Here is a 24447-nt window from a genome sequence, read left to right as displayed (position 1 = left end):
TGGCCCAATTGGCTGTCCTTTTCAACAAAATGCAGCCACAAATCTAGCCTGCCTTTTTTTTTTTTTTTTTTTGGAGACAGGGTCTTACTGTCACTGAGGCTGGAGTGCAGTGAAGTGATCACAGCTCAGGGCAGCCTCGACCTCTGAGGCTCAAGCAATTATTTTGCTTCAGCTTCTCGAGTAGCAGGAAAGACAGGCATGTATCACCATACTAGGCTAAGTTTTTTTTCTATTTTAGAGATGGGATCTCACAATGTTGCCCAGCTGGTCTTAAAGTCCTGAGTTCAAGCAATCGTCCCACCTCACTCTCCCAAAGTGCTGGGATTCCAGGCGTGAGCCACCATGCCTAGCCAGATGTCACCTGCTAGCCTAGCCAACCTAGAAGTCTCAGCCCCACATCTGGTTTTAGGTACCAGTCACATTTTATCAAGTGCTTCCCCTCCCAAACCCACTCTAAATCCAGAAAATAAAAAAATCTGGGCAAAGGAAATGAACTGGCATTAAGAAGGAGAAAAATGTACAAACGGCCAATACGCATATGAAAAACTTTTCACTCTAATCAGTAATTGATGAAATTAAATTTAAAACAATGAGACACAAAATTAACCTATTAAATCAACAAATAGTGGCTTTTTGCAAATAACACCCAGGTGGTAAAGACACTAGGGACTGACACATATTGCTGGTGGTATAAAGCAGTACAAACGTTCTGGAAGGAACTTTTAAAATAAGTATCAAAAATGTAAAAAATATATACATTCTTTAATCAAGCAATGCCACTTGCAGAAATTTCTCCTATAAACATAATCAAGGATATGTCTACAAGGATGACATCCCAGTGAAGAAAAAAAAAATCAGTAATTATAAATGTAGCTAGGCATCGTGTCTCATGCCTGTAATCCCAGCACTTTGGGAGGCCAAGGAGGGCAGATCACCTGAGGTCAGGAGTTCAAGACCAGCCTGGCCAACATGGTGAAACCCCATTTCTACTAAAAATGCAAAAAATCAGGCAGATGTGGTGACAGGCACCTGTAATCCCAGCAACTCAGGAGGCAGAGGCAGGAGAATCGCTTGAACCCGGCAGGTGGACACTGCAGTGAGCCAAGACTGTGCCACTACACTCCAGCCTGGGGGGATAGAGTAAGACTCTGCGTCCAAAAAAAGAGAGAATTATAAATGAGTCCCAACCAGGCGCAGTCGCTCATGCCTGTAATCCCAACACCTTGGGAGGTCAAGGCAGGTTGATTGCCTGAGGTCAGGAGTTCAAGACCAGCCTGGGCAACATGGTAAAACCCCGTCTCTACTAAAAATACAAAAATCAGCCGGGTACAGTGGCACACGCCTGTAATCTCAGCTACTCAGGAGACTAAGGCAGGAGAATGACTTGAACCCCGGAGGCGAAAGTTGCAATGAGCCAAGATGGTGCCATGGTACTCCAGCCTGGGCGACAGAACAAAACTCCATCTCAAATAAATAAATAAATGAGTCCCAGTTTAGCATTCACATGGAAGAGTCTGCTATTATAAATCAGCTTTTTCAAGTATAGTTAAGCATGTGGAGACATTTCCATGATATATTAATTTAAAAAAAACAGATTACAAAATAGTATGTACGATGCCAATATTATTATTATATTTTTAAGACAGTGTCTCACTGTGTCGTCCTGTCTGGAGGGCCTGATTTTTGCTCACTGCAGACTCAACTTCCCAAGGCTCAGGTGACTCTTCTGCCTCAGCCCCCCGAGTATCTGGGACTACAGGCACACACAACCATGCCTGGCTAATTTTTGTATTTTTAGTAGAGACAGGGTTTTGCCATGTTGCCCAGCCTGGTCTTGAACTCCTGGGCTCAAATGATCCACCCACCTTGGCCTCCCAAAGTGCTGCGATTATAGGCATGAGCCACCACACCCAGCTCTATGATGCCAATATAATTTACACACTCATGCATATTACATATACACACAGTGAGACTCCATCTCTACAAAAAATAAAAATTAGCCAGGTGTGGTAGTGTGTGCCTGTGATCCCAGCTACTTGAGAGGCTGAGATGGGAGGATCACCTGAGCCCAGGAGTTTGAGGCTGCAATGAGCTATGATTGTACCGCTGCACTCCAGCCTGGGTGACAGAGCAAGACTGTGTCTGAAAATAAGTTTTAAAATTTCTTTAAAAGAAATACATATGTAACATTGAGGAAGAAATGACCTATAAGGAGAGGTCTAAGGTTTCTGACCCTCAGAAATACTGTCACATAAGTACTGGCTTCTAGGATGTCCTCCACTGTCATTTCAAGGCCTCCACGCCCCAGGACCCCCAGACGAGGAGGACAAAGAAGGCTGAGAGCCACCAAGGAGTGAGGCCATCGCTCCTTACCACAGCCTTGTCCCAGATGACAGACATCCGCTCCTCAGTGCCATTGGTCCCCTCCGGAATCAGGGTGAAGTTGTCCTTTCCTACAGCCTTCTGGGCAGTGTTAAACGTGCAATGGGCACTGCCTGTGACCTGGAGGTCTCCACTGCAGAGAAAACACATAACATGGCACTGTAGCTTCGCCAGGATGCCGTGTGCTCACACCTATTTGGTGGGCTGTCCCATGGGTGACGCCATACCAACCACAGTGGTGTCCTTTTGACGCCTCCTCCAACCCGCTTGGCTTGACTTTCAGAACCACCCGGGTTTGCATCCAGAATCCCCTCCCAAAATGGTGCTAGAATGACAATTCCCTGTACTCATATAGCCAACCTAATTTGGTGAACAAGGGCCTCTGGGTTTATACACCTGCTCTCACCCGCCATGCAGTTTTCACTAACAGGTCGATCTGGGCTGAGAAAGACAGAGAATGTGAAGTGTGAAGAAGTCGTCAGGACTCACCAGGACAGCAAGGAGTTGAGAAAGTCTGGAGTGGTTGGATCGGGGCTCAAGGGTGGGGAGGTGACAAAGGCAGCAGCCTTGGCCCAGTTCTTGCTCCAGTAGTGGGAGCCGTCCGTTCCCAAGCTGGCGGTGATGGGCTCGCCATACACCACAGTTCCTGAAAACGGAACACACAAGGTTCGGTCCAACACAAAGAAGCAGGAAGGAAACTACCCCTATGAGGAGCCACTGCTGGCCCAGCAGCATCCAGCACTCTCACTGTCCCTTCACGGAAACATCAGGCTTACTTCACAGATGAGGAAACTGAGGCTTGGTGAAATCCAGTACCTCAGCCAGCCTGTCACCCACAAACATGAGCTCCCTAAGATTCCACCTTCGACCCCTGCTCTTCAATCAACACACCCTCCTTAGAGGATCCCAGACATCCTGAAGGCTTCTGTGGCCTACACTGCTTATTTTCAACTCTCTTCATCTCCTCTTCAGATGGCGTCCAAGCATCCAGTCCCAGATACCATCTGGATTCTTTATGCATGGCCTGTGACACTCAAATTTAACCTTCCTGTTCATTCACACAAACTTTTCACAATCCTAGCCCCTCTCAGTGTCTAGCTCCGACTAAAGGTCTGTGAGAGGAAATCACATGTGACATCACCAGGCTAAAGTATTTCAGGGCAAATACATAACCCCCCAGATCTGCTCAAGAGGCAGCCTGGATCCCTGAGTCAGTGCCTGGAAGAAGCTGTCACAGCCATCAGCTTCACAATCAACTCTGAGTGAGAAACAAACTGGACATTATGCTACTGGGATTTCAGAGTTTCCAGAAGCCTAGCCTCACTTAATTAACAGACAAACGTCAGCTCTCTGATGCTCAGATCATGTCCTCTTCTCTGTGCATTCAGACGTAAGCCAGAAAGTTGAGACTCAAGTATATTCAGTAAATGCCAGTACTTTAGTGCCTTCAATACAGTCGTTCCTTAAATCAGGCCCTCGTCATTTCTCGCCAGCTCATTCCCATGAGCCTCCCAACTGAACCTTATATTTATGTTTGCTCTCTCAACCCCACTCCTCACCTCTCCATCCACTCTACATGACACTTACAGAGTGATCTACTAAAATGTAATCTTTCCATGCCATTCTCTTGCATAAAATCTTCCAAAGGAGCCTTCTGCATTCAAGAATTTAAAAGAAAAAAAAAAGACCCTCCTCACTGAAGTATCAGATGCCCTTCACTATTGGAAGCTGAGGTACTTTAACATCGGCTGAAACACAACTCGGGTATCACACCCTCCATCCGAGAATCCCATCCTCCCTTCCAGTCATGGCCCAGTTTTGAATTTTTGACTTTCCACTTGATGGAGACACTTTGAAGATCATTTACCTGCCTGCACATAGTAGGCACTCTGTAAATGTGTGTTAAATTGATTAAATGGCCTAATATGTTATTAATTAAAGGCAACGTGGAATTGGATCCCACATCAGCTGAAGTCACCTCCCCCCGGCTCCCCCCAGCACAGGGCTACTCCCAAAAACTTCTAAGAGGCAAGGTTTAGATGACTGTGTAGCTGATACCTTAAACATTTTTGTCCAATTCACCCCACAACAATGTCGCCAAGCTCCTCTGCTTCTCCAAATACAGAGCCCTCGAGGCCAAACATACCACAGTCAAGAATGTGTTTCCTTTCCTCTCCACAGACTTTCCAAAGGCCTTATCGCTTGATAATATACCACGACACCCTCTCTGCAGGCCACTCTGAGAGCTGGCTCTGCACAGCTGCCCCTCCTGCCTCAGGAATTTCACAAAGGACTCGCTGTTCAGCCAGGGAGCGCTGGAGGCCACAGCAGGCAGCTCACTCCAGGCCACCAGCAACCACGCCCCTACCCCCAGCAGGAGGGAGGCCTCCAAACCCAGGGAAACCTTCTCCAGAAGAAAGGCCCAGAGGAAGCAAAGGGCCAATGCTAGGTGCTCACAAGGCCTGGGAGGGTCCCCTTGGCTCCTGGCCTGCCCAAAGCCTCCCAGGCAAAAGCTGGTGCAAAGAGCCATCAGGGTTTTTGCACAAACCACTCCATCTCATCCCAAAGTGGAAAAACACCACATAATAAGAAGGCCTTGGCCGCCACAAAGGACCTTTACAAAATGCAAATGGCTAGGCAGAACCCATACAGCAGCAGCCATCAGTTCTCAAAGGATCTCTCCGGCTCCCTGCTTTTGGTTCAAGCATCAAACAGATCCGGTTCAGCAAACCTCTCCAGATCCAGCCAGGCCTGGGGGTCCGCTGGCCACAGTCCATCTAAGCACAAAGGTGAGGGCTGTGTAAGTCTCGGGAAAACAAGGGATGCGCGGCCCAAAAGGCTTCCTGCTTTTGTCCACATGAAGAAGTTCATGAGAGCAGAGGTGCCTGGAGAAGAAGAATGGCCGCATGGTCTCTGAAAATCCCTGGACACACATAAACATTTTCCTGAGTTTCCTGTAACTTGCCGACACTCGTCCTCTCCCTGTGCCTGCTCCTCCTCCCTGCCTCTGGAAACTTGAGTCTGAGGAGCTGGTTGGAAAGGGGCCTGAATACCATGGAGGTGAATGCTGCTGACCGCGGGCTTATCTCTCCCTGAGAAACATGACTCAGCTTGAGGTCGGGGAATGGCTCTATGAGGAGCTGGATCCCCCTTCTCTGTGTGCACAGAAACATGTACCTCACTTCGAGAGAATGAACTTGGCCCTTCAGCCTCTAGAAAACCCAAAACGGGGTCAGAGCTTTCAATGCCAATGCTGAGTAGAACCTGCCTCCTTCAACGAAGGCTGAGTGGATGCTGGGCCAGAGCCAAGCAAAGGTAGGGGCATTCAGGAGCAGGAGCAGTGGATGCTAGGAAAGGGACCAAGGCAGCGTGGGCTCAGTTCTACTTTGCTCTGTTGGACTTCCCTCAGGGATTCAGAGGTCCTTGCTGTCTTTTGGGTTTTCTTTCCTTAGTCCCAGAATGGGGGACAGGAGTTTAGCCATCATGTGCAAGGCTTCTACCTCCATGAGAGTATGATCTACATATGGGGTCTCTGCATCCCATCCCCAGGGGCCTGGAGCCTCCCATCCAGGGCTCCCCTCTTGGGTCTATCAACATTCATAGGAGGGAGCTGGGGATGCACTTCCGGAGTTCAGCCAGGCCACAGACACTCTTGAACTAACTGCATGCCAGAAATAATTACCACTAATAATAATAAACCATGGAATGAGCTGAACTAGCCCTTCTGCACTTCTCTAAACACACTGCTGATGCTTTCTTGGTGCCCGCTAAACCTTCGTGACTTTCTTCTCCAGGGAAACGTCTAAACTGAAGGAAGTGACCAAGCCAGCCTCTGGCAGGCTCTCTAGTAAAAGGCCAAGAACTGTAGGGGATGGAGCTGGTGCTTATTTACAACCAGCCTGGGGCCCATGTGCATTCATGAAGAATAAACGCAAGGCTGGGATTTAGAAATGCCTGACAGCTCCCAGCTCCGGCAGTCACTTCCCATTGATGAGAAGCAGAAGAACAAACCTAAAGTGGGAACTCTGGAAAACCAGGTACCTGTAGCTCAATATGCAGCCACCAAAGCAGACTGAAAACCGTCTGGGTTGGACAGACAGACAGACACACATACTCTCACCATTCTCCTTCACCTTTGCAAAAATTTATGCCAGACCCTAACAAACAGCCTGGGGCCTGTACTGTCAGGTTTTCGTAGCAAGAGTGGTTCTAGACGAACATCACCTTAAAAATGAGGTTTCTGAATAGGTTCTGAGGTTTCTGAAATTGTTCTCCAATCTGATTGGATTAAAGGCATTAATGATTCTATGTCCAGTAGTAAAAAGGGGAGAGTACAAGGCATGATGGGATAATAGATATACAGAAAATATTACTGAGTACTCCCAAAGACTTCTAAGAGACTAAGTTCTAGGTGACTGTGTAGCCCATACCTTAAACATCTTTGTCAAATCAACAAGTATAACGAGAGTGGTTGGTTGCTCCTGATTATGCTAGACAAAGTGGGGGAAAAAAAGAATGAATCCAGGGATTCAAATTCCCAGCTCAAGCACCACACGAATGACCCAAAAGTTTCTATGTCTACCCTTATGTCTCACAGATGCAGAGCTGAGATGGCTGAAAAGCAGACGGAGGATCTCATTCTGCCAGTGGCTGAATTACAATGCAAATTGAATTCCCAACCTTGCAGAGCATCTGCTGTTAAAGTGAGGGTATAGAATGGGAAGGAATTCTACCTTTGGACTCCAGTGCCAACATCAGCTCTTCCCTGGGTCTCCAGTCTCTGGCCTGATCTGCAGATTTCACACTTGCCATCCCCACAATTGTGTGAACTGATACCTTAAATATAATTCTTAAATCCCTCCCTGCTACTGTCCTCTCTCCTCTCCTCTCTCACTCCCCTTTTCTGTTCAAGATTGCAACATCATACATAAGCTTAACTAAGGATTCATCCCCAAGTTGAGGTGGTCCTCACAGGCTCCATGACCATGTGCTTCTCATAATGCCTGAGTCACTCCTGTTGACCCGCAGGACATATGAAGTCTTATCTCAAATTGAAGTTCCCAGGGTTTAACGCCCTGAATGTTTCTGCACCTGGGTTACGGGGGTGGGGTGAGGAGGATGGAAAAGAATGTCCACCAGATGAGGTCATCAGGCACTGCCCACGGGCCACCACTCACATATGGACAGCATCAGCGGTCATGCTGGATTTCACACATGGGCAAAATGTGGTCAGAGGGAGCCCATTCTAGAGGAGGGGCCCTCCAGGGAAAGAGAGCTGGCCAGGAGTCTGGAATCATGGTGTCTAATTCCCACAGGCTGCATGATCTAGGGCAAGATTTTCCATTTCTGCATTTCTACTTCTCTTCCATGAAATGAGCCTATTAAGCTGATCACTGTCTAAGTTCTTTTCAAGAGTAAAATGGCCCCAGTCTTCTGGTCCTGGCTCTGTGTTCATTGCCTCAGATGCCAAATTGGTTTGATGACACGCCATCCTGCTGAACGGCTCAGAGCAACTGATGGAAACAGTTTGTCCCTCAGGGAAGGCAAGATGCAGTCGCGCTGGGTCATGCAGGCATGGGAAAATGGTTCTCATTTGTTTCAACTCATATCCTCACTGTCCTGAACTTCTCTTGTCTTAGATTCTGGACAGGCAAGTCTCTAGCTGGGGAGGTTCATGTGGATCACTAAGAGAAGGAGATATTCCTACTTCTCCCAGGGCAGGATTATGATTTTTCAAAGCTCATATTGTAGAAATATTTCAAGTCTGCTAATGCAGCCTGACCCCCCGAGGCTCCCTTCTGGGACCTACCCCTCCTGACTTGACCCCTTTTGTAGCCCTGTCGACCTCCCCCCGTGACTTTCTACTGAACGTCCTTCCCTTGCACGTGGAGGAGCTAAGTGTGGTTGGGACCATTTCTTGTTCCTGGTACACAGGCCTGAAGTATCACATCATGAAAGTTCACTGAATGAATTTAGAATCTCTTCATTCACAGAGGAAGAAATGGTGCATCAGAAAGGGGGATGTGGCAATGCCCACACTTGCCTCAGGGGCCAGAAGAACCCAGCTGAAGTGAACAAACAATTCTGAGCAGAAAAGCCTTGCCCAGGGTCAGCAGGCATTTTGCTCTGCTTTGCTCACAAGCTCAAGGTCCCACCAGCCCCTTCAGCCTGTAAATCACAATAACTGGTCATGCTTCTCTTCTCCATCTTTACCTGCGTTATCTCATTTACACATTGTAAGGTCTTTTAGGCTGACTGCGCCATGGACCGCATGGTAACCTCTGTGACCCGCACGTACACCTCCAGATGAGTTCCTAGAACTAGAAAGTCTGAGGTAACTGGAAAACCACAAAAGGGAAGAATGACCAACCCCTGTGGTGCCTAATTAACTTTGAGACATTCTTCAGTTGTTCCTTATTAACACCTCAACTGATAAGGCAACTGGACTTTGTCACCAACCTTGTTCAACTGATAAGTCAACCTCGTGACTCCAGACCCTACAACCCCCCTCTCCCAGCTTTCAAAAAACATCCTGAACTGTAACTTCTGTAACTTTCCACTGCCTACCCCAAACCTATAAAACCAACTCCTACCCCACCGCCCTCCACTGACTCTCTTTTCAGATTCAGCCCGCCGGCACCTGGGTGAATAAACAGCCATGTTGCTCACACAAAGCCTGTTTAGGGGGTCTCTTCATTCATGGTGCATGTAATGCACATCGTCATCACCCTGTGAGATGAGTCATGGTTACTATCCTCCCCTTGCAGATGGGAAAGGACACGTGGACATGTTGGGGAAGCATCACATGGCTGGTATACAGTGAAGCTGGGGTTTGAACCAAGAACAAATACTGATCCCAGACAGCAACCAATTAATACTCCCTTACAGAGTTTCCTTCTTGGTTATTTGGGAATCCTGGCTTGTAAATCACCCATATCTCTGCTGGGTGTCAGGCCACCTTTTCAGTCAGGCTTCTTAAGGAGCTAAGCCCCAACAGACACAGATCACAAGCATCACCGTATTAAAATAATCTCAAAGCATGGAGGTAAGTCAGTCAAACATTAACATGGATATTTGTGGCCTGAAGTTAGACGCCTGCCGGTCGAGCCCAATTCCACTATTCATGAGCTCTGAGCTTCAGTTTACTCAGCTGCAAAGTAAAACAAAATATAAAAATTCCTGCCAGGGCTGCCTCCCAAAGTTGTTAGGAAGTTTCAGCAAGATGGGAGAGAGCCTAAGAGCCCAGAAGTTAGCTAGGACCTCTCATCCTGCTCATTAGCACCTGAATGCATTGCAAATTCCTTTCTGGCAGCTCAGTTTTGTCTAAAGCTCAGGCTTTCAAGGATTAAAGGGTAACAGTTTGAATGTAAATGCCATCCTGGGAACTATGGTATGGGCACAGTTAGACTCACACTCAGAAGGCTCTGGAAGAAAACAAACTGAAGTCCCCTCCTACTGCTCACCCCATAAGATACACAGGGTGTCACGGTTATAAAGGCAACAGGTGTGGCCAGGCACAGTGGCTCACACCTGTAATCCCAGTATTTTAGGAGGCCAAGGTAGGTGGATCGCCTGAGGTCAGAAATTCCAGACAATTCTGGCCAACATGGAGAAACTTCATCTCTGCTAAAATATAAAAATTAGCCAGGTGTGGTAGTGAGCACCTATAATCGGAGGTACTCAGGAGGCTGAGGCGGGAGAATCACTTGAGTCTAGGAGGAGGAGATTGCAGAGCCGAGATCACACCACTTGCCTAGCTCCAGCCTGGGTGACAGAGTAAGACCCTATCTCAAAAATAAAATAAATTTTTAAAAAGACAACAGGATTGGCTGTGCATGGTGGCTTACGCCTGTGATTCCAGCACTTTGGGAGGCCAAGGTGCATGGATCACCTGAGGTCAGGAGCTCAGACCAGTCTGGCCAACATGGTAAAACCCTGTCTCTACTAAAAATACAAAAATTAGCTGGGTGTAGTGGTGGGTGCCTGAGACTATGCTGGAGAATCCCTTGAACCCAGGGGGCGGAGGCTGCAGTGAGCTGAGATCACACCATTGCACTCTAGCCTGGGCAATAAGAGCAAAACTCCGTCTCAAAAAAAAAAAAAAAAAAACCGGGGGTTACCGGGCACTGAGTTGGGGTGCTAGGGCCAAACTGGGCATGCCAACAACACACTCCAGCTCCACAACTCCATGTGGGAAGAACCCTGAGGGACAGAGAGGAGGAAGCCTATGACTCCACCTGCCCCATGACTCCACTTGCCCCAATGAAGCCTGGGACAGGCAGGACCCCTCCGTCTTCTCACTGGGACAGGCATGTGTTTGAATATGGAATAAACTTTAGACAAGGCCTCTATCCAAAATTATGTTGAAATGTTAGCCTAACTCATGTATCATCATCATCTAGGTACAGCACAGTGGTAAAATACATAAAATAAGCTGTCTCACTCTTTCCCCCTTTCAGACACTATGCCAACCATTCCCACCCTATGTGGGGGCACGAGTGCCGTGGCCGGCCTTCCATACAGAGGCCGATTCCCACAAACGCTCTTGCAAATGTGTGCCTGGGTGATCCAGGGCCACTGATTCCACTGTCATCCACAGTAACTCCTAGAAAAAACTCAAAGCTCATTCTGAATAGGTTACATTATTTTAGGTGAATGGTTTCTTATTTCAAAAAGGCAAGTCCTTCAAGGTACCAGGAGAGGACAGGAACGTGGCAACCATTTGATGCAAAGCCTAAGAGCAGAAGCCCCAGGAGCTCTCCAAAGAACGGGGGCCAGGAGCCGCTGGGTCCGTCTGGAAGTCATCAACTCCTGGGACAAGATGACTCAGTGGTCACTGAACAATTTGGTCCAGGGCTGGCAGCAAGTCACCTGCCAGTGAAAAACTCCCACAGCCCACCTTGATTCATGTGGATCACATGATCAGAGAAGTAGAAACCAAGCCATAGAGGTCAAAGGGTTCCCGCCTAACAGGGAAAGAAAGACACCGAGAGAGAATGACAGAGGAACTGAGAAAGACAGTCAAATGAAAGATAAAATGAAACAGAAATCAGGAAATAAGGGAAGGGGAGACGCAGAGATGGAGAGATCCCAACAGACAAAGGGGAGGAGGGGACATCAAAGGGAAAAAGGAAGGAAGAAAGAAGGGGCCCTTTTATAATGTTCATTTCCTATCCGCCCAAGATCCACCATCAAAATCAATGCTTGGGAGAGAACTCCCAAGTCCCAAGCATGAAACACGCGGTGTGATTATCCAAATTCATGTAGTCAGCAGCAGGTGACAACAGGGCTCAGCTGCATTCATAATGCATGAGGTGCTTCGTGGGGCGTCCCCTAGAGGCAGCACTGGAAGCTACACTTAATTGTTTTCAGGACCCTTCTCGATGGACGCCCTAGCAATACCAGAGAACCAGCCTCAGTTCAGAACGCAACGAGAGTTTATCAAGCACCAAAACATCTGGACGTGATAGTGTCTGGGGCAAAATGCATCCCCACACCCCACAAGGCTGCCTTATATATCCCGGCAGAAATCACTCCCAGCCCTGGAGGGGAGGTGCATGACGCCACCAAGGATTCTGTGGTGAATAGAAAATGACGTAATCTGTGTATGGGCCTCGTTCATTTCAACCACGTCAAAGTAAGTCCAACTCTTCGACGGGGGCTGGGGGACGTGTGCCTGCCCACGCCACCTTCACGTGCACACGGCTTTAAATAGACACTAACAAGGCCGCAGCAGTGGAGCAGAGGAGGAAACTGGAGCTCCTGCCTTGCCGGGCTGTAATTAGGTTAATGCCAGGATGTGGTGCAAGTGGCCCACTTGGCATGAGGGTCTGGAAAAAGAGCCCTCCCCGGTGAAGAGCCCCCTCTCCCTTCCAAACCTGTCTGCCTGCCATCAGCCAGTCTGGCCATAGCACTCACCCTTCTTCCGCGCCTGGGCGATGACCTCGGCAGAGCTTTTGCTCATCACCTTGGTGATATACAGGGGGCAGTTGGTCTGGTTGGCAATGGTGATGGCACGATTCACAGCTTCAGCCTCAACCTGCAGAACAGCAGCAGAGCATGAGAATTTGGCTCAGCCCACCTCACGAGCCCCTACCTTTATCCTCCACCCCAGAGGGAGGCTAAGATGAAGGTAAGGCTGCTGAGTCTCCAAGATCCTACCCCAAGGGACAATTCGGAGGAGTGTGACTTGCCCTGTGTCTCTCAGCATTAGTTTTGTTGAACTAATTCCCTCCTGTGGCCGCATACAGTGGCTCACGCCTGTAAACCAGGCACTTTGGGAGGCTGAGGTAGGTGGATTACCTGAGATCTGGGTTCAAGACCACCCTGTTCAACACAGTGAAACCCCGTATCTACTAAAAATACAAAAGAATTAGCCGGGCATGGCAGCAGGTGCCTGTAATCCCAGCTACTTGGGAGTGTGAGGCAGGAGACTTGCTTGAACCCAGGAGGCAGAGGTTGCAGTGAGCTGAGATGGCACCACTGTACTCCAACTTGGGCAACAGAGTGACACTCCACCTCAAAAAAAGAAAAAAAGAGAGAGAGAAGAAAATTCCCTTCTGACCCTTCTCCAGGTGCAGGCAGCAAGCCTGTGACATCAGCATTGGCCCAGAGTCTGTAAGAAACACAGATTCTCTGGTTCTGCCCTGGACTAGAAACTCACGGGCTAGAAACTCTGAGGGTGGGATCCAGCAGTGTGGGTGATTTTCACACTACTGTTTGAGAACCACCACGCACAGACACTGATTGCTCTCAATTCCATACATTCATTCTGCTCCCAGGATCTCAAGTCAAGACATTCAGTGATGCGGTGTTTGTGCTGGGCTCCCATTAAATGCTCATGAATGACGTCAGCATCACCCACAAAACAATGCAGCCTCACAGGGTTCTGGGAACAGAGCGGGCTGCGTTTGTCTGCACCAATGACCCCTGTGTGTGAAGCAAAAATGTGGCCAGCCCTAGCCTGGTACGACCTTCAGCAAAGACCGGAGAACTGCTGGAGTAAATAATCTGGCGCTTTAGATCGGATGTGCCGGGGAATGATATTTCAAATCCCACGTGATGACTGTGGAAGACGCCCTGGATCAAGGTCTATCCTACAGAGGAATCAGCAGCAGGCAAGGGAAGGAGCAGGCAAAATTGTGGAAGGCAGATCTTAGAACATCACTGGCTCCCTCTCCAAATCCCGGCAAAAGGGCTGTGGCTTGCACTCTTGGAGGGGAGGGGCTGGGGCTTACTCACTGCTTAGTATCTTCCATGCCCCACCCCCAGTAGCTCCCAATGTCCTGCCTGGTACACAGCAGGTGCTCAAAAATGTTTGCTGAGCAAATAAATGACTTCATTTTATGTTCATGGTATTTCAATCTAGGCTGTTCTACAGAATGCTGTTATTTTTCACAAGAAATAACTGAGCCCCTATCACTGAATTAGCTACCTTGACTTCACCAGAGCTTGGTCAAAAGATTAAGTCATATAATTACACTAACTGGTAATCTAATTTAGCAGAGCTGAGACAACTTCGTTCACATTTGGCCTTGCAGGCAGCAACTATGTGAAGAGGGATGCCTAGAAATCCAGAGTCCAAGCAAAGGGCTCTTGAAAAACTTCATTAAACACCCAAATGTTTTTAATTCCTGAGACAGCTGAAGGGCACGCCCTCTCTCTCCACTTACAACGGCGATGCTCATGGCCTGGCAGCACTGGGTGGGGACAGGGACATCGTGCCGGGGTGTGAAGTATGAGATGGACTCCGCTAGAATCCTCAGTACCTCCCAGAGATACAGGTGACTGCTCCATTTATCGTCCCAACACGGGGTTTCGCCATGTTATCCAGGTTGGTCCTGAGCTCCTGGGCTCAAGCCATCCTCACACCTCGGCCTCCCAAAGTGCTGGGATGACAGGTATGAGCCACTGTGCCTATCTTCTGATTTGAATGATGAGGCAACTCAGAGAGAGAAGTGACCTGTCCAGGGACACACAGCAGTGTCAGGACATCTATCACTCTGCAAGGCATGCTGGAAAGTGCCCGCCCCTGAGAAGGATTCTTCATTGCCCCCATCTCCAAGTGCCCACTCTCTTCCCAGACATCAGTCTTACGGCTCAGAGCTGCTGTCACATTCTATCTCTATACTCACTTTGTGTCTAACCTCTTTCTCCCCGCCTTGCCCAGAGTCCCTTCAAGAAGGATCCCTTTCTTGTTTGGCATTCCCACAAGGCCAGGCACTGCCCATCAGCAAGCAGGCTCAGTCGCCCCTCCTCCCAGCCACAGACGGTTCACTTCCAGACTTCTGCACTCTCTAGTGTCCCTTCCAATCCTCTGGGCAGAAAATGAGGGAAAATCCTGGCCAGGCACAGTGGGTCACGCCTATAATCCCGGTACTTCGGGAGGCCGAGGTGGACGGATCACGAGATCAAGAGATCGAGACCATACTGGCCAACACGGTGAAACTATGTCTCTACTAAAAATACAAAAATTAGCTGGGCATGGTGGCATGCACCTGTATTCCCAGCTACTCAGGAGGCTGAGGCGGGAGAATCACTTGAACCTGGAATGTGGAGGTTGCAGTGAGCCAAGGTTGCACCACTACACTCCAGCCTGGCAACAGATCAAGACTCCATCTCAAAAAAACAAGACAAAACAAAAAAAGGATGGAAAACCCTACTGGGTAGTCTCACATGGTGAGTTGGGAAGAAAAGCCTAGTGAGCTAGGAATATATTTTAAAAAGTTCAAATCCAAGAGAGCCATCATGCTAGTGATGGAAAGGTCACCAAACTGCAGAGAAGTGACATTGGGGTGTGTTTCATTCCACCCACAGCACCTCCCCAAGTGGACTGGGAAGCTCAAATTCATGCAAAATTGTTCCATACTGTGTTCTCTTTATCACTCACACAGGGTATAACACACAACAGATCCTGCTTGACAAACTCACGAGGGAGAAGACGTCAGCCAGCAAGTGCCTGCGGGCTTGGGTTCTAATCCTGCTCTGCCGCCATTCAAGCCTTTAAGACCCCCTGCGTCCCCCCCTCCTCGCGTCATCGGGCGGTCCTTATAGGTAAAACTACTCAGGGCATGGCATACAAGAGGGGCCTCTAAATCAGCGGAAAAACTGACTCCCTCACTGATGCATCCCCAGGTCTGCCAGCCCCCAAGGAGACTCCGTCATTAGTTGCTGGGAATTCTGAAGTTCTCAGTGCAACCGCTTCTACAAGAGAAGCCCCCTGGGCCTAATCGTGTAAAAACTGTTTTAATCTCACTGGTCGAAATACCCATTATACAGTTTGGCTCTGTGTCCCCACCCAAAACTCATCTCTAATTGTAATCCCCACGCGTTGAGGGAGGGACCCGGTGGGAGGTGACGGGATCATGGGGAAGGTTTCCCCCACACTGTTCTCGAGATAACAAATGAGTTCTCACAAGATCTCATGGTTTCAAAGTGGCAGTTTGCCCTCTGCTCGCTCTCTCTTGCCGCCATAAGACATGCCTGCTTTCCCTTCACTTCTACCAAGACTGTAAGTTTCCTGAGGTTCCCCAACCATACCGAACCATCAAGTAAATCTCTTTTCTGTATAAATTACCCAGTCTCAGGTATTTCTTTATAGCAGTGTGAGAATGGACGAAGACAACCAGAATAACAAGGGAGTGCTTTTTCCTCTTCAGTAAAGCCAAGGCACTTTCTGTGCTGGGTTCCTCTCTGCAGAAAGCAGGAGAAAGAAGGAATGCGAGCCCCTTGGAAGGCTCTAAAACTTAGACAAGAGGAGGGTCTCAGCAGGGGCCTCCTCTGGCATTTGCTGTTCTCAGAGGATGTCTTCTGACCTCCTGTACAGCTAGTACATGGTAGGCGGAGGGACTGGCTCCCAGTCACCAAACAGGAGGAGACTTTCTAATAAAGCCCAGGCCCAGGTGTGGCTTAAAGCTGCATGTGTGTACACTGCGGGAGGGGTCGGGTATCAGGCGGAACACTGCACTTGCTAGCTCCTTTGCTTTGATAACTGGGCAGCCACTTAACTTCATGCTTCCAAAGTGTCCTCAGGTAAAGAAAGAGATAACCAAGGAGCCCACTGCAGCACAACTCTGGTACCACCACACATGGGGGGTGCTCCCTGGATACAGCCATGCAGCCTGCATGAATAGCACCCCCTGGAGTTGTGCGTAGAAGATGCTGTTGTACCTCCTGCACAGGAAAGTTACAAAGCTGAAATGTGGGCCATGAACACAGCGTCCAGGGCACGTGAGCGCTAAGTGAGGCAGCTTTGAACAGGGCCCACATGAGAACCCAATCAGCCCTCCACCTCTCCTAGACTCTGTGCATTTCCAAGGCCTGATCCCAAGACTGTTTCAGGACTGAACAAAGGACCAATTCCAGGGAGGTCAGGGCTGAGGGCGACCATGGCTTACGAGGCCATGGTTTAAACCACCCAACAGGTGAATCCTGGGGGAGCTAGTGAAGGCAGACCCCGAAGCCAGCCTGGAGGGAGAAGTGAAGCCACAGAAGGGAACCCTTGGGGTGTCTGCAAAAGTGGGATGCTGCCTGCACAGGTGTGGGCAAGCACATATGTGCATATGTGTGTGAGAATGTATGTGTGCATACCCGTGTCTGTCCTTACACACGTGTATGTGTATGTGAAAATGTGTGTATACACGTGTGCCTGTGCACTTGTGTGAAAATATGTATGTGTGTATACGTGCATGTCTGTGCCTATGCACGTGTATGTGTGAATGTGTGTGCATGTGTGTGCTTGTGCACATGCATCTGTATGCACACAAATGTGCATAAAATCAGCCTCGGGCACATTTATTGTCAGCTGGCCTGAGCTTGCTCTTGCCTGCAGGCTGTCCCCTGGAGTCACTGTCCACCAGTTACCATCTCAGCACGGGCTTCCCTCAGCTGTCACAGGGGCCTGCCTGCCTCCCTCATCCTGAAGGATGAGGCCACGCTTTCAGCTTTTAGTGCACATGACAAGGTTGATGGCTACAAAAGGACCTGCATTCCTGGCCTGGAGCAGCAACATACAATCCTGAAAATGTCATGGCTTCTGTCCTGTCACCTGGGAAGAGGAATATGTCTCTTCAGGGCCTCAAATGGTATTGAAAGTGTCTTGGAGCATGCATGTCTGTGTATCTGCCTGTGTGTGTGTAGATCGAAATGTCTGTCTGTATGTCTACAGTGTATGTGTGTGCGTGTCTAGGTGTCTGTGTGTATGTGTATGTGTGTCTAGGTCTGTGTGTACATGTGTGTCTAGAGCGCATATGCATGCAGCAACAAGGGCAGAACACAGCATGGACCTCACTGTGTCCAGAGCATTCTGATAGCTCCCGCTCTCCTCTTTCTGCCTGTCTTGCCTCCTTCCTCCTCTTTCAGCCTCATCCCTTCCCCTCATGTCTGAATGGATCCCAACCACCCCCTCATACACCCCAGGCAGTACACAAATGGCTCCTTCGCTCCCAATCCCTCCTGAATGCACTTCCTCATCACGGGGAGCAGCTCCCCTCCCAACCTGGTACCAGCAAGAATACATCCCGAACTCAGGGTGGCGGCACAGTGATGACACTCAGCGACTCGATGGCCACAGCCCTGCAGGGAGCTCTTGCCAAGCTCCTTCCTCCTGGGCTTCTGGAGCCTCCTCACTGTCAGCCTCCACTCAAGCCCTTGGTGATCTGACACCCCTGCTCTGCGCCAGTCCCTTTTCTGCCACTTCCTCCCATGAAGGGGAAACCCTGGTGGTTCCCTAGAGATTCCCCCATCGCGTTCTTCACTGCAAGCTGCAGGTTGCTCCCTAATCAGGGCCCCTAGAGCCTGACATCCGGCCTGTCATTAAGAAGCCAACTTCTGAAAAGTATTTCACAGCCACAAATTCTAACGGAGGAACACAGGTCAGGTTCTTCATCACCTAAGATGTGCGCACCCTCCCTTCAAGCTCACGCACCTCACCAGGATGGTGAGTCTCCACCTTTGGACCAGCACAGACCCCTGCTCTGAATTTTTCCCCCACAATTTTAAAAGATTCTGTCTGCCAAACTCTGCATATCACGTGGTATCCTGTGCAGGGTTGCCTTGGAAAAATTACAATTCCCCATATGCCTTCTAGACATTTAGAAGAGCTTTTCAATCCTTCCAACTATGTTTCAGTGAACTTTGGTAAGACCTTGGTGACCGTAAGTTGTGAACCACTAAAATCGAGACTGCAGGATGCCAATGAAGAACTGTCTGTGTCTACACAAGCAAGGGCTTAGAAAATGACAAACAGAAAGAGGAATCTTCTGCCCTTACCCTCAGGAGCAGTCTAACATTTCACTTTGCCTGTGTAGACTGACAGACGCGCGCGCGCACACACACACACACACACACACACACACGTGACCCATAGCTTCTCAGAAAGACCAGTCAGCATCAGAGAAGCCCCCTTCTCAACACGGGTTCCCTGTGGCTCTGCGCAGTGCCCAAGGCACACGGACTTGTGTATTCTGCTTGGCAGACATTCACCTCCTCAGGCCGGCTCAGCACATGTCCCTCGGGGCCCGTGATGCCCAGATCCAGGATTCTCTGCTGCTCCTGCAATGTTTAGAGAAAGCCAGGCTGTGAGGGAGAGCGGACTTCACACAGCTCTGACGGCAGAGACCCAGCATGCAGTTATCCAGGTAAGATGGAAAACTGTCACTGCCGACTGTTCTGCCCTCATCCCAAGACCTCAGGAAGAGAAGGGTTCGCTGCCCTGTTCCCAGTCCCGCCTGAACAGGATGGATCAATTGCTGCCTCCCCAAACCACTCCGCTGTTCCCTGAGATGCTGACAGCTGGTGCATCTGCGGCCCTCAGCCACACTGTAAAATGCCTGTGTGTGACATCAGGGTTCCCGCACCCCACCCAAGGCAGCTGTGTTACAGCGCCGAGAGAAATGGCCTCTCTCTGCAATGGTAACTGACTAGATGTTCTGTGGGAAAACGGAGAGGCACGTGTGTCACTGGCATGCACGCCATGGGTGAGACTGAGCAGAGCTCCAGCAGGGAACACTGGGTCCCTCTGCTTTTCCACCTTGGTGTTAAGCTACAGATGTCGCCTCCCTGTCTTGAGCCTCGCTCTCACCCTCCAGGTGATGAAGAAATGATGAAAAAGAAAGCCCAGTACCTCTGCAATGATGTCGCCATTTTCTGCGTGGACTTGGGCTATGGCGCCAATATCCCGGATCACACTCAATACTTCATAAATCTGTGAGAGAGAAGGGTGGGGTCAGAGACAGGGGACTTCCATCTTCCCGTTCACAAGGACAATCATCTCCCTGCCGGCAGCATTTCTGGGATGAGAAATAGGACGCGCAGGCTGCTTCTATTAGCCTGGTTTTTCTGACATGCCTGAGAGCAATGTTTCTGGCCACACTGGATGGAGACACCTCAGAAATTAACAGAGGCAGCACAACGTAGCAGGACGTGGACCAGGAGTGAGAAGCTCTTGACTGACACCTGGCTCTGCACCAGGTTTGCTGAGGAGGTTCTGAGTGCCCCTCCCAGACACACCGTGCTAGGCAGAGCCTCATATCCAAGGTGGTAGAGTGGCAGTGCTAGAGGCCAGGGCACTGGGTTCATACTCTCTTTCAAGGCTCAATTACATCAGCAACTGCATCCACCAGCCACTTCCCAGGAAGCCAGGGGACATGCATTCACTGGAGACTGTTTTCCCCAACAGCCACAGGGGGGCCCTTCCAAAAAGCCAACTTTCTTACCTGGCAATCCGTTAGCTGGAAGCGATCTTTGAAAGCCATGTACACGAGGAAGGAATTTACCCCTAGTACAGACAAAATAGAGAGGTGGACTTTTAATAGATAAACCAAAATATACTTGTAAAATTACAGAAAAATTAAAAGAATTAAAAGTTGCCATTAGTTGCACACCCATGTTCACAGAAGCATTATTCACAATAGCCAAAAGGTGGAAGCAAAAACCAAGCCTCTATCAACCGATGAATGAATAAACCAAATGTGGTCTATCCATACAGTAGAATATTATTCAGCCTGTAAAAAGGAAAGACATCCTGACATATGCTACAACATGGAGAAACCTTAAGGACAACACAGTAAGAGAAATAAGTCAGTTGCCAAAGGACAAATACTATGTGAAATATTAAAGGAAGAAATTTTGATATGTTTTCCAATATGGATTGACCTTTATTTAGCAATATGAAAACATTATGCTAAATAAAACAAGGCAGACATACAGAAAGTGTGTATGAGGTCCCTAGAAGTCAAATTCACAGGCAGAAAGTACAACAGAGGTTGCCAGGCACTGGGGTTAAGGAGAGTGAAGAGTTAGTGGTTAATGGGTGTAGGGTTTTCGTTTTGCAAGCTAAAGAGTCCTGTGGATGGAGGGTGTTGATGGCTGCAGCAACATTATGAGTGTATTTTTAAACACTGAACTGCACGTACACTTAAAAACAGTTCAGATGGTAATTGTAATATTTATTTTACCACGGTTAATTTTTTAAGCTGCCCCCACCAAACAAGTCTGTTGCGACTCTAACAAGAAAATGAATTAGAAATTTCTGCCCATGAAGAGCTGGATAAATGTCTTTTTTTTGGCAGACAGACTGCCTTCCATGCTGATTTTTAAGAAAATGATTTTTTAAGTAAGAAAAGGTCCATCAGTTCAACAAGCAGATGTTGCAATTCTCATCCTGGCGTCTTGGAGTTCTTGCCTCCCCAGGCACCAGACCAAACATCCCTGCCCAACATTCATCACAATTTTAAACAATTGTCCTGACAACCTCGAAGCCTTGGAGCTTAATTCAAGCCACCTGGGGGGTGCTGGGAGCTGCCTGAGTTAAATGCCTCTGGACATCCTGGCCCTTCTCCCATTGCCAGGCAACAGTAACCATGGTAACCCTCCTGCCTGGTTTGGAGTAGATTCAGTTTAAGTAGCCACAGTTAAATCGGTCAGAGTCCCGGTATGCTCAAAAGTGAGAAGTCAAAGGTTACCTATTTTCTTTTATATGGAAGCTTTGTGCTGGAAAGAATCTTAGACGACATCTCATCCAAGACCCCCATGTGAGAATTGTCTAAAAAACTGACGCCCATAAAATGTAAGCAATTTACCCAGGGTCACATAGTCTGTGCAAGATCAGAGAAACCCAAGGCTCTTGCTTTTCATTCTGGGGCATTTTCTACCATTCTGATACCTAGAGACTTCCCTCTTGCCATGTCACTAACAGCACATGGTGCTTCTGAGCCTGGAAGTCCCAGAACCCTAAAGCAATAGATGCTTCCCTGAACACTAAGATCCAATGAGGTTAATTTGGTCTCTAGCCAAGCGCAAGGAGACCCAGGAAGACGATGTGGTCTGGCTCTTCCACCCAAACCCCGAAGGTTCCTGTTGACAAGAGTGCCAGAGGCACCTTGAGGTGGTAAAGAGTCCTCCCGCCTCTCTGTGAATCTTTCCAATCCCTGGAAATTTCTTCTCCAAAATAATGCTAGGGAATGGAAAAGACCCCTCAGGTTGTCACTCAGTTTTGAAGTGACTCATAACCCTCAAGTCTACCCTAGATTTGTCCAGGTTTGTAGGAAGGGGCTGCCCAACACTCTCCTGAGACTCCTGAGACCGAATCCTCACTGGGATATATATATATATGTGTGTGTGTGTGTGTATATATACATATATATATATATATATATTTTTTTTTTTTTTTTTTGAGTTGAAGTCTTGCTCTGGTTCTCCAGGCTGGAGTGCAATGGCGTGATCTCGGCTCACTGCAACCTCCGCCTCCCGGGTTCAAGCAATTCTCCTGCCTCAGCCTCCTGAGTAGCTGGGATTATAGGCGCCTGCCACCACACCCAGCTAATTTTTGTATTTTTAGTAGAGACGGGGTTTCACCTTGTTGGCCAGGCTGGTCTCGAACTCCTGACCTCGGGTGACCCATCCGCCTCAGCCTCCCAAAGTGATGGGATTACAGGCGTGAGCCACCGTGCCCGGTGTATTTGTTATTTTTTGAGAGTAAATCACTCTCTCGGCAGCCTCAACTCCCCGCCCTGGCTAGATAGCACAGTGTCCGCAAACCAATAAGCGGTGAGCAGCTGTCACCGAAGAATAGGTCCCAGCAGTAACGCTCATCTTCCCTTATCAATGAAGGCTTATGTTATTGCACTGTGTAAGGCCACCTCTAATCAGCACAAGCTGCAGCCCAAAGCCCTCTCTCCTTCCCAGGGGCGGACATGGGCATGAGGCACAAATGGGATCTGGAAGCACTGTCACTGAGCCTTTCTTCCTGGGGCTGTGCCGGTTGATGGACTGAAGTGGGAACATGTACAGTGGGCACTGAGTCAGTGCAACCTACCATGATCCTTCACAAGCGCTTCCATCTCCTCCTGGATGCCCTTATGCCACTCGGTGATGTCCACGTGCAGAGAGTAGTCGCAGCAGGACTTGCTGTCGGCCCATTCCCTCCACTGGTCAAAGGCAGCGAGCAGGCTTGTACCAGGCTCAGGAACCACATGGTCAACTAGAAAGAAACAGACATGTGTCGTCATCACCGAAAGCCTCAAGGGCCGTGAGCCAGCAGGTATTTTCCCATTTGAACCCTGAATAAGGCTTCTTGGGTTCAAAATTGAGATGGTGATCTCTACAACCAGCTTCTAAGAATCCATGTAACCCAGCTGATTATCCAAGAGGGAGAAAGCAGAAAGCAGAAACTTGGCATTGGATGATGTCTCCAGCGAAACCACGCATGCACTGCCCAGATCTGATTACCCAACCCAAAACCCCTGAAAGCTCAAGCGTTGGGTGCATTTCACCGACAATGAGTCCTTATGGACAGCCGCAGTGTCAAATGGCGGGGGAGCAGCCAAACCCTTCTTTGTGTTGAAAGCAGCTTATGAGACACCCTCCACCAGACGGCACGGAACTTGAAGGTGCTGGAGCAGAGCCACACGGACCGCGCTTTTCAAAATTTCCCGGGCATTACCTGCTCTCTCATTACTGCTCACATTTCTGAAGCATAATACCACTTTGTAATTTAAGGGAAATCTCTCATCTTAAGAGTTCAAAGTGTTTTAAGACCACAGTCATTGTTATATGACTATGGAGGTAGGCTGATCTGGAAGACAGAGGACTTTGGATGCAAGCTGACCTGAGATGCTTTCCTAGCTCCATCATTCACCCGCAACATGTCCTTGGGTAAACTCCTTCATCTCCACTGTCCTAATTTCTGTGCTGGTTTAAAATGGGGATAATATTACCTAGCACATACATTTGTTATGAGAATTAAAGGAGACAGCATATCTATCAATCTTATGTCATTCCCCAAATTAAATCCTCCCATGGCTTCCCCCGCTCTTCAGATAAAGATTAAAGTCCCCAATAAGGTGTGCAAAATCCTGCCCAGTGTGGCCCTGACCTACACCTCTATAACATGACCCTGGACCATCTCTCCCCTGGTACCCTGCTTTCCAGCTACATGGACCATTTTCCAGTTCCTAAAATATCTACCCGCTGCCTCCCACCACAGGGCCTTTGCACCTGTTATTATCTCTCCTAGGTCTTAGAGGGCTCTCGCCCGTTAACATGATGGCAGGAGGGTTACCAGGACTATTCTTCCCCATCTTCTGCACACAAGCACTAAAATACAAACTGAAATGATTTCTCCAAGGCCAAATCAAACTTGTACAACAATAAAGATAAAAACCAGGACTCGACACTTAAAGCAATGAATCACTCTTCCTAAATGGTAGATTTTGTACACTCAGGTAAGCAGTTCTGAGCTAAGAAAACGTCAGCCCATGTAATGCTGGAGAGCTCAGATTTCTGAAATGGATCAAATCTTCAAGAGTCTGCTAAATTCTGATCAACTGGGCTTGGCTTTTTAATATCAGAAACACAGCCATTGCACTTTGGGAGGCCGAGGCAGGAGGATCACTTGAGGTCAGGAGTTTTGAGACCATCCTGGCCAACATGGTAAAACTCTGTCTCTACTAAAAATACAAAAATTAGCTGGGCGTGATAGCGCACGCCTGTAATCTCAGCTACTAGGGAGGCTGAGGCAGGAGAATTGCTTGAACCCGGGAGGCGGAAGTTGCAGTGAGCCAAGAT

The 24447-nt window shown here is 48.7% G+C and overlaps 1 protein-coding gene across 4 annotated transcripts in view; it reads right to left on the bottom strand.

Annotated features, from left to right (window-relative positions):
* DPYSL2 (dihydropyrimidinase like 2) overlaps positions 1–24447 on the bottom strand; it is a 136187-nt gene that overhangs the window by 11119 nt on the left and 100621 nt on the right. For all 4 annotated transcript variants that reach the window (XM_032288577.1, XM_032288578.1, XM_032288580.1 and 1 more), the window contains exons 4-10: positions 22697–22861; positions 20097–20158; positions 19505–19585; positions 18865–18933; positions 12301–12421; positions 2872–3028; positions 2374–2515 (exon numbers count right to left, since the gene is read on the bottom strand). In XM_032288577.1, coding sequence (XP_032144468.1) covers positions 2374–2515; positions 2872–3028; positions 12301–12421; positions 18865–18933; positions 19505–19585; positions 20097–20158; positions 22697–22861 — 797 coding nt within the window. The remainder of the gene's footprint in view (positions 1–2373; positions 2516–2871; positions 3029–12300; positions 12422–18864; positions 18934–19504; positions 19586–20096; positions 20159–22696; positions 22862–24447) is intronic.

The sequence above is a fragment of the Sapajus apella genome, unplaced genomic scaffold, assembly GCF_009761245.1.
Source record: "Sapajus apella isolate SASKATOON/1434 unplaced genomic scaffold, GSC_monkey_1.0 scaffold21, whole genome shotgun sequence".
In the NCBI taxonomy this organism is placed as follows: Eukaryota; Metazoa; Chordata; class Mammalia; order Primates; family Cebidae; genus Sapajus; species Sapajus apella.
This window is presented reverse-complemented; position numbering and strand designations above follow the sequence as displayed.